The sequence below is a fragment of the Pseudochaenichthys georgianus genome, chromosome 18 (genome assembly GCF_902827115.2).
Source record: "Pseudochaenichthys georgianus chromosome 18, fPseGeo1.2, whole genome shotgun sequence".
Taxonomy (NCBI): domain Eukaryota; kingdom Metazoa; phylum Chordata; class Actinopteri; order Perciformes; family Channichthyidae; genus Pseudochaenichthys; species Pseudochaenichthys georgianus.
The window spans coordinates 22,153,546-22,169,250 of NC_047520.1; the positions used below are offsets into that span (position 1 = coordinate 22,153,546).

Consider the following 15,705-nt stretch of genomic DNA (forward strand, 5'->3'; position numbering starts at 1 on the left):
GTGTGTGTGTGTGTGTGTGTGTGTGTGTGTGTGTGTGTGTGTGTGTGTGTGTGTGTGTGTGTGTGTGTGTGTGTGGTGTGTGTGTGTGTGTGTGTGTGTGTGTGTGTGTGTGTGTGTGTGTGTGTGTGTGTGTGTGTGTGTGTGTGTGTGTGTGTGTGTGTGTGTGTGTGTGTGTGTGTTGTGTGTGTGTGTGTGTGTGTGTGTGTGTGTGTGTGTGTGTGTGTGTGTGTGTGTGTGTGTGTGTGTTAAGCTTCTCCTCTCCTTCTGTGACATTCATGTCAGAAATACAGGACTGCATCATCAAAGGCATGTGGTGCAGTGGGTTGTGTGTTGGTGTTCGGATCAGGTTCAAACCCCACTGCAGTCAGCATGTCGTTGTGTCCCTGAGACCCTTCACCCCAAAGTGCTCCTGTGGGGATTGCCCTCAGTATTGAGTATGGAAGTCGCTTTGGATAAAAGCATCTGGAATAAAGCATTGGATAAAATCAAAGCCTGTTTACATGTCACATCATATTCATTGTGCAATCTCCCCTTAAATGCATATGCAAAAGGAGACACATTGTACCACCAGATCTGTGCCTCCAGTCTGTTGATACATGTGGTTTGACTTGAATTCAAAATGGGTACCATGGAAACTGTAATAACAACACAAAACTATTAACAGTATGAAAACGCGAAAAAAGTGTCTCCCTTGTTTGGCTTCTATTAAGCTCAGTTGATCATTGCAAACTTCTATTTTCAATAGTGTGTGCACTCATGAAGCACACTCTTTTCTTTTGATTGTCTCTGCTTGTGTGGGTGCTGAATGTCACCTAGAATATAAACTAGTATTCATTGTTTCTTCAGTTAGCTCTAGGGTCATAGTTCAAATTAGGGTCATCCATTCTAAAAGTAAAACATTATGAAGCAGTAGAAAGAGGTTCAAGCTTTAACGATACAACAATAACAATCCGTTCCTACCTCTAAAACCGTCCAATCAGCTGCCACAAAGGCAAGAGTACAAATGATATGAGCTTATCAAACTAGCTTTACATTAAACCAACTCATACAGTTCACAGAAAGGGGGGCAAACAGGGAGAAGGGGGGCATATACAGTTGAGGCCTAAATGATTATCCCCCAGGAGTTATGGAACATTTCCAGCATTGATCAAACTTGATATCATCAAACATTCACCAGTGCTGTTTAGCAGCTTCTGGAACATTTAGGAATGTGTTTAGGCTCGCTTTATATCAAATATAGTGACAAACGGGTTGGTCAAAGAATATCAGCCCCAGGCCATGAATAGTCGATAGTGTACCCTTTCTGAGCCACAACTACAACAAGCTCTCAGAGTAGTTCTTTGGCAGGTTGGCACAGGTCTCTTGAGGGGTTTGGCCCATTGGTTGGCACAGGTCTCTTGAGGGGTTTGGCCCATTGGTTGGCACAGGTCTCTTGAGGGGTTTGGCCCATTGGTTGGCACAGGTCTCTTGAGGGGTTTAGCCCATTGGTTGGCACAGGTCTCTTGAGGGGTTTAGCCCATTGGTTGGCACAGGTCTCTTGACGGGTTTGGCCCATTGGTTGGCACAGGTCTCTTGACGGGTTTGGCCCATTCTTCCAAATGGTTCCAGCTGGTCCACATTGCGTGGTTTCCGAGCATGGACATTCAGTTTCAGCACCCTCCAGATTCTCAATAGGATTCAGGTCTGGGCTCTGTGCGGGCCACTCCAGCACCTTGGTGTCCTTTAGGAACTGTTGGACCCAGTTTGATGTGTGCTTTGGGTCATCGTCTTGATGGAAGACCCAGCGACGACCTAAGCGAAGAATAAGAGCAGATGTGTTCATGTTATCCCTCAAAATGTCAACATCATTAAAACATGTCATGAAGCCTTGCACCGAACAAGGCTCCCTGTGCCCGAGGCTGCAGCACAGTCCCACAGCATGATGTGTTCTTCGCCGAACACAAGCAGCATCCATGTGCCCCAACAGTTCCAGTTTAGTCTCATCAGACCAAAGCACAGACTTACAACACTCGTCTTTACCTTTCAAATGTTCACGGGCATCAGTCTGGCTCTGATGGGCCACCCTTTGAGTAGAGGGGTTCTTGTGGCCCTGAAGCCCACCACGATGAAGAGCCCTCACCACTGTGTTCCTTGAAGAAGAGGCCAGGTCGGCAACAATCATCTTGGCAGATGTCCAGGGATTCTTGCTGACATCTCTGACTACTTTCCTCTCCAGAGTGCTTGAAATCTTGCGCCTTCGACCACGCCCAGGTTTGTTTCTTACAGAATGTGTCTCCTTGTACTTCGCAATGATGCACCATACAGCAGTTCTAGACACGGTGAAGCGCTTGGACATAGCAGTGTAGCCTTCCCCCTTATCATGAGCCTCCACTGTCTTCTTTCTGAGCTCAAGACCGATGTCCTTTGTCTTGGCATGGTGAGTAGGAGTAGTATAGCCCCTCTCAACAAGGTATTCAAGTGCCTGTGTCTTGGAGTCCTTGTATGCTCATTGAATGCTCAGGTGTGGCTTGAAAGCTGATTGAAAGTTGATTAGGTGTGTTTTGAAAGCAAAAATTCACATGGGGGCTGATATTCTTTGACCAACCCGTTTGTCACTATATTTGATATAAAGCGAGCCTAAACACGTTCCTAAATGTTCCAGAAGCTGCTAAACAGCACTGGTGAATGTTTGATGATATCAAGTTTGATCAATGCTGGAAACATTGGGAAGAATGTTAGGAAAATGTTCCATAACCCCTGGGGGGCTAATCATTTAGGCCTCAACTGTAGATGCCCTGGCAAATATAAAATGACTCCTGCATGAAGTATGTACTTCAAATCTGGAGGTCTGCGTTTCCACAGCTGCTCATGATGCTGTCAGTCATTCTAATGAGACCCCCTTCTGTCCCCCTACAGGACCACTCTGAGCTGCCCATCGGCGCCGCGGCAACCATGGCCCACGAGATCGGACACAACTTCGGCATGAGCCACGACCATGATGGCTGCTGTGTGGAGGCCACGGCCGAGCAGGGGGGGTGTGTGATGGCTGCTGCCACCGGGTGAGACATGAGACAGAAAGAGGAGACAGGAGGCAGGAGACAGGAGAAAGGAGACAGGAGGCAGGCAGAAGGAGGCAGGAGACAGGAGGCATGAGACAGGAGGCAAGGGTCAGGCGGAAGGAGGCAGGAGACAGGAGAAAGGCGGAAGGAGGCAGGAGACAGGAGGCATGAGACAGGAGGCAGGAGACAGGGGACAGGAGGCCACGGTGTGTGATGACTGCTGCCACCGGGTGAGACAGGAGACAGGAGGCCACGGTGTTTGATGGCTGCTGCCACCGGATGAGACAGGAGACAGGGGACAGGAGACAGGAGGCCACAGTGTTTGATGACTGCTGCCACCGGGTGAGACAGGGGACATGAGACAGGATGCCACGGTGTGTGATGGCTGCTGCCACCGGGTGAGACACCTGAGACAGGAGACAGAGAGAAGAGACAGGAGGCAGGAAAGAGGAGACAGGAGAGAGGAGACAGGAGACAGGAGGCAGAAGACAGAGAGAGGAGACAGGAGGAAGGAGCAAGGAGGCAGGAGACACAGAGAGGGGGCAGGAGAGAGGAGACATGAGAAATGAGACCTGAGACATGAGACATGAGACCTGAGTCATGAGTCATGAGACCTGAGACATGAGTCATGAGACATGAGACCTGAGTCATGAGACATGAGTCATGAGACCTGAGTCATGAGACCTGAGACATGAGACATGAGACATGAGTCCTGAGACCTGAGTCATGAGACATGAGTCATGAGACCTGAGACATGAGACATGAGACATGAGTCATGAGACATGAGACATGAGTCATGAGTCATGAGACCTGAGACATGAGACCTGAGACCTGAGTCATGAGACATGAGTCATGAGACATGAGTCATGAGACCTGAGACATGAGACATGAGACATGAGTCATGAGACATGAGTCATGAGTCATGAGACCTGAGACATGAGTCATGAGACCTGAGACCTGAGACATGAGACCTGAGACATGAGACATGAGACCTGAGTCATGAGACATGAGTCATGAGACCTGAGTCATGAGACCTGAGACATGAGACATGAGACATGAGTCATGAGACATGAGTCATGAGACCTGAGACCTGAGACCTGAGACCTGAGACCTGAGACATGAGTCATGAGACCTGAGACCTGAGACATGAGACCTGAGACCTGAGTCATGAGACATGAGACATGAGACATGAGTCATGAGTCATGAGACATGAGACATGAGACATGAGACCTGAGTCATGAGACCTGAGTCATGAGACCTGAGACATGAGACATGAGACATGAGACCTGAGTCATGAGACCTGAGTCATGAGACCTGAGTCATGAGACCTGAGACATGAGACATGAGTCATGAGACATGAGTCATGAGACCTGAGACCTGAGACATGAGACATGAGACCTGAGACATGAGTCATGAGACCTGAGACATAAGACCTGAGTCATGAGACATGAGACCTGAGACATGAGACATGAGTCATGAGACATGAGACATGAGTCATGAGACATGAGACCTGAGTCATGAGACCTGAGTCATGAGACCTGAGTCATGAGACCTGAGACATGAGACATGAGACATGAGTCATGAGACCTGAGACATGAGACCTGAGTCATGAGACCTGAGTCATGAGACATGAGTCATGAGACATGAGACCTGAAACATGAGACATGAGACATGAGTCATGAGACCTGAGACCTGAGACCTGAGACATGCGACCTGAGTCATGAGACATGAGACCTGAGACATGCGACCTGAGACATGCGACATGAGACATGAGACCTGAGACATGAGTCATGAGACATGAGACATGAGTCATGAGACCTGAGTCATGAGACCTGAGCCATGAGACATGAGACATGAGTCATGAGACATGAGACATGAGTCATGAGACATGAGTCATGAGACCTGAGTCATGAGACCTGAGTCATGAGACATGAGACCTGAGACGTGAGCTGTGTCTCTCACAGATACATGAATCAGCTGGAGGAAGCTAGAGTGTTCTGATTTTAGATTTCTCTCTTTTGTTCTACTTTATTACAATCATAGATTTGTAATCACTAGTTCTGATATTTCATTTCCTGTGTAGTCTTTTAAGTTTGAATATGTAAAAGAAACACAGAATGAAAGAACATTGAAAGCCTTGGTATGATGTCCCACAACATTTCAAAGCACTGACAAGAAACATGGAAGTGCAGAAGAGTGGAAGAAAGGAGTCAAATGTCCTGTCCCTTTCCAGCCATCCGTTCCCACGTGTCTTCAGTCGCTGCAGCAAGCGGGACCTGGACAGCTACTTCCAGAAGGGGGGGGGCATGTGTCTCTTCAACATGCCCAACATGAAGGACCTGGTGGGGGGCAAGAAGTGCGGCAACGGCTTTGTGGAGGACGGAGAGGAGTGCGACTGTGGAGAGGCTGAGGTGAGCATCCTGTTCGTCTCAAGCCTGTATGACTCTAACACACCACATCTAATTATTTAGAGATATGTTATAAATACTATCGTGGATTTGCCTATTTTCTCTATCCCTAGATGTTTAAGATCTTAAATGTTCAACATATTTTCATCGTTTGATAGAATCGTGACTGTATTACCACACAGTCTGACTTTTACCTTCCATTTGTTTATTAACAGCTGTTATACTTTACTAAACAGATTAGAAGAAATGTCGGCAATTGTTACCAAAACATCTCCAAAATCTCCACTTAGTAGCTGTTCTGTAGATTGTTTAATCATATCACACCATCGTTCCTTATCAGATGGAGCCCTCGTTGTTTAGAATGTAGTGTGACTCAGTGTTCTTACTGTTCATGTTTTATAGAAATCTTCTTAAAAAACTCAGGCTATGTTCTGCTGTAATGTAATGTAGCTCATGTGCTTCACACGCTCCCCGTAGCATGAACCATGGAAACGGATGTGCTTCCGGAGTTCATTATACTCTGTATGTGGGACACCATGTATCCAAATAGTTCTTATATCAGAGTCATTCACAGACTTTAAAATAAGACTGGAGGTGGACTTTAAGTTGAAATGATATAATATATAGATCACCATGTAGGGCGGCAAACATTCCATCCCCTGCCTGTCTCTCTCACTATTAAACAAAGCACAAACGCTAAACCTAAATCTTTCCAACGTACTATCTAGTCTATTCATTACACGTCACCAAAGTAAAAGTAAGCTCTTTCCGTAGAGCAGCGTGGTTTCAGCTTCTTCAGTAATGCGCTCTCCGTGGCTTTGTGCAACACAGCTGAAAGATTGCTAAAGTGTCCTTAAATGGAGATGAAGTGTTTGCGCTCAAAGACCCAGAGGTTAAATAAACCTACTCGGGTTCAAGCAGCAAATTGGTGTCTGACAGGGTGCGCTGGCGACAGTGAGAGCGCTGACAGTGGAGCTGCATTCAGACCAGACACCATCACACACAGGTTCAGTTCAGGTTCAGGTTATTTATTTGTACCCGTAGGTAGATACAAGGGTTCCATCCTGACACTAAAAACAAACAACAGACACATCTCTAATAAAGGACTAGTAAAAGTACAAGTATACCCTGCTCAACCAAATCTCAAAACACATTTTAAGAAGGAAAACACTAGTACAAACATGGACATTCAAAATTCACAATTCAAAATTAAATAAATAAATAAAATAGAATTGTATTACACTCATTGTAAACCAGCAGCTCTCCTCTGCTGCAGGGTTTACAGTCGAGGCAAAGGTTCTATTTGAAAGTGTTGTTGTTTGGAGGAACATCCCTCTTCCTCTCCTTGTGTTCATCATCTGTCATCTGGCTTGGTTCAGCCATAGACTGTGGTTTCAACTCCCCCATTCCTTTACCATTGTAAACATGGCTTGTCAGAGGGTGCCATGGCGACGAGAAATGTCTTTTTCTCTTAGCGTGTTATGACAGATGAGCAGCAGAAGCACTTCTCTGGATTTTAAATGTTCTGCCTCCTGCCAACATCTGTGTGTCAGTCACAGCTGTCAATCCTGCGTGCGTGTGTGTGTGTGTGTGTGTGTGTGTGTGTGTGTGTGTGTGGTGTGTGTGTGTGTGTGTGTGTGTGTGTGTGTGTGTGTGTGTGTGTGTGTGTGTGTGTGTGTGTGTGTGTGGTGTGTGTGTGTGTGTGTGTGTGTGTGTGTGTGTGTGTGTGTGTGTGTGTGTGTGTGTGTGTGCGCGTGCGTGTGTGTGTGTGTGTGTGTGTGTTCTTTTTCGCTTGTCTGTTTTTTATTCATATGCATAATGTCCCCGGATTTACTTTATGAATAGCTTTGTAATGTTTCTATCAACTAAACGATGTTGTTTACCTGATCATGGACTGTCCGACCTGCATTAACGTTGGCAGTCGAGTTCAGAACCCTGAATAAGAACTTGCTAACTTTCAAACCTGCAAATCTAATGTGTATTGCGATGTTATAAAATAATGTTTCCCACTCCTACAAATGTTACGTTCTAATAAATGTCGTTATTGAGGAGAGTGAGTTTGATCTGTGGAAAGTGAGTGTTTCAACATGTGTGGTTGTGTGTTACAGGAATGCACCAATGATTGCTGCAATGCCAATAACTGCACCTTGAAGGAGGAGGCTCAGTGTGCGCATGGAGTGTGCTGCGAGGGCTGCAAGGTGACACACACACACACACACACACACATGCAGGCGGCAGCAGCAGCAGCGTGGGAGGGAGCCTGATTCGCAGCAGCGTCTCAGTGTCGTTAGTCCCCAGTCAGGGTGCAGTGTGTTGACGTCCTGTACCCAGCACAGCTTCACGTCACACACCTTCCTCGGTCTCATCTCTCTGACATCCCAGTGTGAAGCCAAACTCTACTGAGCTTCAACCTGACACAAGAGGCAACGTGCTGAAGTTCTGTCTCTGCTTATTGTGTGTCCTTTCTTTACACATCCTTTCTCTTATTTCGCTTATTCTATTGTTAATATATTCATATTTCAGCATTCAAATCTTGCATCATTTTCTTCAGATAAACTGCCATGGTTTCTATTTACTACATCAACTATTATTAACGTTCCTGTTCCATTCCACTCATTTATACTCAAACGCGTAATGCCGCTTGCTGTCTTTTACATTCCTCTTAAAGCTGCAAGCTGAATATTAGGGACAGCATTATCTCATTAACTTGAATAAAGGATGCTATGAAGCATTGAAGCTTGTTTTATTCTCGTTTAGAGAACTGAAGCAGCTCAACGAGGTGCTTTGGGTCCTTCAGTCTGCTAGGAACCCTGCTGAGCAGAAACACTATTCGACCACAGCAGAACAATAACCTTCACTGCATATTGTTTATCGATCTACCCAAGACTCTGGGACTGGGCCTTTTTCTCAAATGGAGATAAACTAGAGGTTTGAAAATGATGATAGACTTGTTCAGGATCTTCTAAAAGCTTAAATGCAAAACTAAATGTAACTAAGTTCTGCCTGTTTGAACAATGCTTACTTACAAAGCACCACCTTTACAGACACCACAAAGCCCTCTTGACACAGTTACAGTAGTTAACACCATTACCTTTGTCCATATGATGTGTTTGTGTTTCTATGACTCTGCTATAGCCGAACCCCTGCTTATGGGATACAAAAGGCTGATGGTATGGTATTGCCCCTTTATTCTTTGATTATCGTGGAATCATTCTAGCAGATTCCGACCCAGTTGTGTCTCATCTTTCTTCCTTTAAACCATTCATAATGACCTTGGCCACTCTACGCCCATGATACAGTGAAGGGGTTCTTATAGGAGGGGAACACACAGACAGTGGAGGGTAGGGAGGATTCTAACAGCCAATGGCAGGCTTGTATAAAGTCAACAACCATTGGTGCTGACATGGTGTCTTAGTGTTTGTTGTATCAAATGTTCAGTTATTTCTTCAACACTACGATACGATATACTTTATTGTCCCCGTAAGGACATGTGTTCTGGACTCCGTCCTGCAGTTCAGCATACATGTACATATACAAACATAGTGGACATAAGAGACATACACATATCATCAGTCATACACCGTTTGAACAAACACAATACACAGACGCACAGACTGACAAAGGCGACCTATTGCACCACCCTCATGGCCAACATTTAAAAAGTACATTTCATTACATTTGACTACATTTCCTTTCCTGTGAATGTTAAGAAGCTTAATGGACATAGGTAGGACTGAGTGCTTATAGGGTTCAGCCTGCTCTTGGGACCCTGAACCTTCTACCAGAAGGTAGGAGCTGGAGTCCTGGGTGGAGTACGTGGGTGGGATCAGACACCATTTTGCCTGTCTGATAACGGACTGCTCGTATACGTTTTGGAGAGATGGGTGTTTTTTAACCCCCATCATTTTCATAGCAGTCTGTACCAGGCGAGCGATCTGTGACTGTGACTCACTGTCAAGTTACCGTACCAGGCAGTAATACCATACCTAACTAGACCCTCCAGGAAAACGCGGGCTAAAATCCTTGATTATGCGATCAAACATGCATGGTTTTATGTGGTTTTATGTGGTTTTATGCGGTGAAATTGCGGGAAGTTGCGAAATATGCGTAAAAAAAATATTTTTTATTTTGGGCTGTCTTATTTATTCTCTCTCACACACAACCTGCCACTAACGTTAAACCCATTTACTGTTCAATTAAACACATTCAATGTTTATTTATTGTAAAAGCAATTGGGCTATTTTAATCACACTCGCACACACACACACACACACACACACACACACACTTCTCTGCCTCATTCTGTTTTCATTTACTCGTTCGTTATCTGACCAGCTTCAGTCTTGTAGGCTTCTCACCTCGTTTCTTGTAGCCCTCGAAAGGGTTTTGGAGGTCGATGCCTCGGTGAACGTGAGTTGTTTGGCTTTCTTGTCCGCAGCAGCAGAAAGCATGTTCGAATGTTTGAATGAATCAAAGTGGGTCGTCACCGTCGATCTTCTCTTATGCTCCAACACAGTTGCACGGGGTGCAGAATAGTTTCCCCCCACTTTCGTGCAAGACATTGCATCATCATCATCATCATCATCATCATCATCATCATCATCATCATCATCATCATCATCATCATCATCATCATCATCATCATCATCATCATCATCATCTCACGTCAAGACGAGTTCACTTTTTTCCCCTCAACTTTGTGTGAAAAAATGCGGGGATTATGCGGCCTTTTAATAAATATGCGCCATTTTGCTGATTATGCGGTAAATTATGCGATCAAATAATCGCGTTTTTCTGGAGGGTCTACCTAATGATGCTCTCCAACACTGCATGATAGAACAGTAACATGAACTTCCGGTCGACTCCGAAAGCCCGGAGTCGACGCAGAAAGTACAATCGCTGTTGAAGTCTAGAGCACAGACCTTGAACATGCGCCTTCCAGCTGAGTGTATTATCCAGATCAGTGGTTCTCAAACTTTTTTCAATAATGTACCCCCTTTGAAAAGAAAATGCAGCCATGTACCCCTGATCAGCGCAACAACTGTTTGTTAGGGGGAAATGCCTATATAAAGAGGTACAGTACAGCCTTGCACCATCAGTGTCTGATTTATTAAAACAACAACATTGTAACTGAGAAACACTTAAATGCTACATTTCAAATGTTTACAATCCATCACTAAATTCATGGCAAACCAATTTCAACATCATGTAATAACACATTAGTTGTATTGAACTGATCTTCTTAATAAATTGTACAATGTACATTGTACAATGTAGTGAAACATGGGCTTGTGCTTCACTGAGGATCTTTGTCATTCTGACAGGGAGGCAACTGCAGTTATTACACTTTGCGTTTTGAAATATGTGTAACTCTATTAATATAAAACCCACACTGCTCAAACTTCGTTACTTTTCCTAAAATTGGTATATTTATCTTTCTTTCTTTTTTCATTAACATAAAATAAATCTCACGTACCCCCTGCAGTACTCCAACGTACCCATAGGGGTCCGCGTACCCCCATTTGAGAACCACTGATCTAGATGGACACCAAGGTACTTATAGGAGCTGACCTGAGTTATGGGTCCATTGAGGATACCATCGGCCTCAGGACACCCACTGCCTGTGGGTCCCACACCATCTCCTCAGTCTTCTTCACATTCAGCACTCGATGGCTAGAATCACACCACTGCACAAACCTCTCTATTTCAGAGCGATAAGCCGATGAACTGCTGCCCTTGTGCATTAAGCCTAGGATGGCTGTATCATCTGAGAATTTGTTGATATAATTCTCCGGGTGGATTCTCGTACAGTCGTTTGTGTACAGTGTGAAGAGGACCGGGAGCTCACACAACCCTGGGAGGCTCCTGTACTGATGGTCCGGGGCTCTGAGAGGGCATTGTTGACCCTGACATGCTGAGTGCGATTGGTTAAAAACGAGAAATACCATTTCAAGATAAAAGGATTTATACTGATCTTTATCAGTTGTTGAAGCAAGATGTGAGGCTGCAGTGTGTTAAAGCCGAGCTGAAATCCACAAACAGTAGGCGTACATATGCCTTAGGGTCTTCCAGGTGTTTAGTGACCAGGTGTGTGATGCTATTTAGAGCATCGTCTGTGCCACGCCCTTGCTTGTACGCAAACTGAAAAGCGTCTAAATGTACATCAACCTCCATCTTTAGCAGCGGCACCAGGATCCTCTCAAAACATGTCATGACGATGGATGTCAATGCAACAGGCCTAAAACCATTGTTTACCTTTGGACAAGGTTTTTTGGGGACAGGTTTTATTATTGATTTTTTCCCAGAGGGTGGGGATGGTGTGAAGATCCACAGATTTTTGAAATACGAGACTCCATGCTGATGTCAGTTCTTCTGCAAAGTCTTGAGAAGGAATGCAGAGATGCCACCCGGCCCTGTGGCCTTCTTAGTACAGGTGTGTTTGAAAAGTGATTGCGCCTTTAAAGGGTCAATCACCACCCTTTCGTCCTGGTCAGTAGCAGAGATTGTCTCTAAGATGTCCTGGGTTTCAAATCTCATGAAAAAGTCATTCAGTTCATTTGCTGTTTGCAGGTCATCAGAGGTACAGAGAGTTTTTTTAGCTGGAGTCATATTTGTGATTGCCTTCATAGTGTCCCAACGTTCCTTGGAGTTCATTGTAGAAAAGTTCTGTTGAATAATGTCCTTATGTCTCCTTCTAGCTTCTCTGAGCATGTGGTTGAGCTCCTTTTGCACACATTTCAGTTGCGTTTTATCCCGGTTTTTAAAAGCTATATTTTTACGATTGATGCAGTCCTTAACCTCTTTAGTTATGTATGGTTTGTCTTTAGGGTACACAGTTATTTCTTTCTGACGTATCACATTGTCAACACAGAATTGTATATAGTCAGTTACCGTCTCAGTAGCATTATCCACGTCCATCTCATGAAAGATATTCCACTCAGTAGAGAGAAAACATCCTTTAACCTCTTAAGCCCTGAGCCTGTTTTTCAGGTTTCAGGCTCGAAAATGCCACTAACACAACAAAGACTATATCTTCACTTCTAAAAGGGGTAAATTAATAATCTTTTCTCTCAAAGCAAGGTTACATATGTGAGTTGGATGTAGAAGTGTCAGAATCAATATAGATGTTTTTATTTTAAAGTAAATTCAGATGGAACACAGTAAAAACATGTAAATTCTAATGTCCGCCTAAAAGAAACCCATTACTTATAGTGAAAACCACCCTTGAATGATGGGCTAGTAGACTAAAAGCTTTAGGAATCCAAACTATAACATATAATAAGTACCCTGTATCAAGATTGATGCAAAACAAGTGAAACTTGACCTTTTTAGATAAATAAAGTCCAAGCGGACTCACCTCTGGGTAATTTGGGAACCATCAGTTCCATTTGAACATTTTCACTGTAAAAATCATTTTATTACTTTGAATTATCACTATAGGTATTCATTCCATCCAAATACAACTGTTGTGAAAATAATAAAATAAAACATAGGCCTACTCTGTTATCCTCTTACAGTGAGCCTCTGAATTAGCCCAGAGCGAAAAATGCTAACCTATTACTGCACCGAAAATCACTCCTAACTCCCTTATTACTTATCCTAGCTGCACATCCAACACATTGTTTATGATCGTAAAGACACAGAATCTAACGGTGCCCACCTCAACACTGAAAGATATGCGACGTTATCAACAACGCTTACATCAAAAAAAGTGGCGCTAGCGCTAATGCGCTAGGCTAACATGGCTCACCTTCCTCTTTGTCTGGTCTAAACTGGTCTTCAATGGCATTACAACGATAAAAACGATGATGTAGTTAATCCATAGGTTAATATCCAATGTGGCTGTGTCCCCTTTGAAATGTTCTGATCATCTATAAGCAATAAAACTGCAATTCCGTTATCTGCTGTCCGCTCTGTGCTCCGTGCGCTCTGGGTCCTGCTGCAATTCCTGCTTCCTTACGTAGTAAACAATAAGTAAAGTCTGCTGCGTAATGTACTTAAGCTGGCTGGCATTCTTTATACTTTACGCAGGACCATATCTCTGGAACCCATTGGTCGATTTGGGTGATTTACACCTTTTTCTTAACCATTACATCCAATAGAATCGATGGGCAGTTCCCAAATCCACGTAAACATTACCATTGCGGACGTAATAGAGAAGCAAACGAAACATATCTGAAAGTACAAGCCTGGACGGCAAAACTTTATACCAAGTATATTGCCATAAATATGATGATGGATTATCAGTAACAATTTCTACGTGACACAAAGACATTGGATTAACCTTGAGCGGCGTTTTTATTCCGTTGAACACAACTTTTGATCACAAATCAAAAAAGGTAAGACGTAATTATTGTAATATTTTTGAAACCGGATGTTGTTTACTTTCTCTTTTCTGGCTGATAGCTCCAGGAATTCGAGGTCGTACAGTGATGACATTACATGTGTGGAATCTGTGGAGTCTCAGCTTTAAATCGGATATTTTGTTTGTGCAGTTAAGATAGTAATAAGGGCATTTCTACCGTGAGTTCTGTGTAAAAAAGCGTTAGCATTAGTTAGCATTTTTTCGCTCAATGCTAATTCAAAGGCTTGGTATTACTCTTGTGGTTTTTTTAGCTAACAATTGTTCTTATTGTCAGTTAGCGGAGTTTCTTACCTTTAAAAGGGTATGAAACATTAATAGTTTCATAAATGTTAAGAAGCCCTGAGACATGGTCTCGTAAAAAAACTGTGGGAGGGGTCCACTGGGGGGACCTTCGGGCTTAAGAGGTTAAGAGACTCTATGCTGTCACTAGTCCAAATCTTTACAGTCTTGGTCTGTGGTTTGCTACTTTGTAGGTAGGTATTAGGTGTGTGTGTGTGTGTGTGTGTGTGTGTGTGTGTGTGTGTGTGTGTGTGTGTGTGTGTGTGTGTGTGTGTGTGTGTGTGTGTGTGTGTGTGTGTGTGTGTGTGTGTGTGTGTGTGTGTGTGTGTGTGTGTGTGTGTGTGTGTGTGTGTGTGTGTGTGTGTGTGTGTGTGTGTGTGTGTGTGTGTGTGTGTGTGTGTGTGTGTGTGTGTGTGTGTGTGTGTGTGTGTGTGTGTGTGTAATATAAGTATAATATAATTTATTCGATTGTTATTGTTTCCATCATAAAAAGGAAATGATCATAGACGACTAAATACAATTTTCCATTTTTAAATACTTATTTAATCTCAATTTAATCAGTCAGCCTCATTAACATTCATAAGAGATTTGAAAACAACAACAGCAGAACAGAAACAAACTCCAAGTGGAATGCAAGACTCAAAGAAGAAAATGAATAGAGTAATATGAGAGAGGAGAGGTGAGGTAGTTCGGAAGCTCCAACAGTAGATCTTTATAACTGAATAACATATGATGGATTTCTCTTCTTCACTGAAACGTTTAATCTAGAGAACAACGATGAGTGTGAATATGTGCAGTATGTTAGAATGTAAGTGGAAGAGCTGTGCAGCTTTCAAAGAACAACCCTCACCGTTTGCTCCCTGTCTCTGCCAGCTGAAGCAGTCAGGGACCATGTGCCGGGGGCCCGCGGGGGCCTGTGACCTGCCTGAGTACTGCACTGGGGCCTCCCCCTACTGCCCCTCCAACGTGTACCTGCTGGACGGATCCTCCTGCCAGTACGGAGTGGCCTACTGCTACACCGGCATGTGCCTCACCCACCAGCAGCAGTGCCTGCAGCTGTGGGGCTACGGTGAGAATAGCCAATTACCACACCGCACTGACCCCCCCACTCAACGTTACAGGGATATACACCCCTCATAGTCTAGTTTCCATGAATGTGGACCCAGAAATGTTGAGTACCCCAAATTGTATCTTGGAAATGTATAGTAGGGTCCACAGCACAGAAACTGCTGCATGCTATCCTGCATATGTTGGATAAGTGGACACAATGAGCATGACGGATATGGAGTGATTTAAGGGGTTCATGAGGCACTAAACCCTTTCTGACATGTTAAGATCAAGGTACAATGGTAACCCCGGTGTGCTGATTTTGATGAATTTTGGACGCTGGATAATTTGTATTGGACAGCTTGTATTTTGTAATTGGTATACATAGAACCAGTTTTAAGTTGTAGGATATCTGAACACAATTATTCTAACAATGCAGAACATGAACATTTTAATTTACAGACCAATACACTCTCAGTTGAACAGATAACAAAGGCAAGTTTACCAGCTTCACTAATTGGCTAGTGATATGCTCCAAACGGAGGTTCTGCTTTTATTGTGTTGAGTT

The 15,705-nt window shown here is 43.9% G+C and overlaps 1 protein-coding gene across 1 annotated transcript in view; it reads left to right on the forward strand.

The window, feature by feature from the left end:
• Nucleotides 1-15,705, forward strand: part of adam19a (ADAM metallopeptidase domain 19a) — a 301,656-nt gene that overhangs the window by 252,623 nt on the left and 33,328 nt on the right. Inside the window, exons 11-14 of the mRNA XM_034105687.1 lie at nucleotides 2,896-3,038; nucleotides 5,272-5,449; nucleotides 7,555-7,644; nucleotides 14,964-15,159. Coding sequence (XP_033961578.1) covers nucleotides 2,896-3,038; nucleotides 5,272-5,449; nucleotides 7,555-7,644; nucleotides 14,964-15,159 — 607 coding nt within the window. The remainder of the gene's footprint in view (nucleotides 1-2,895; nucleotides 3,039-5,271; nucleotides 5,450-7,554; nucleotides 7,645-14,963; nucleotides 15,160-15,705) is intronic.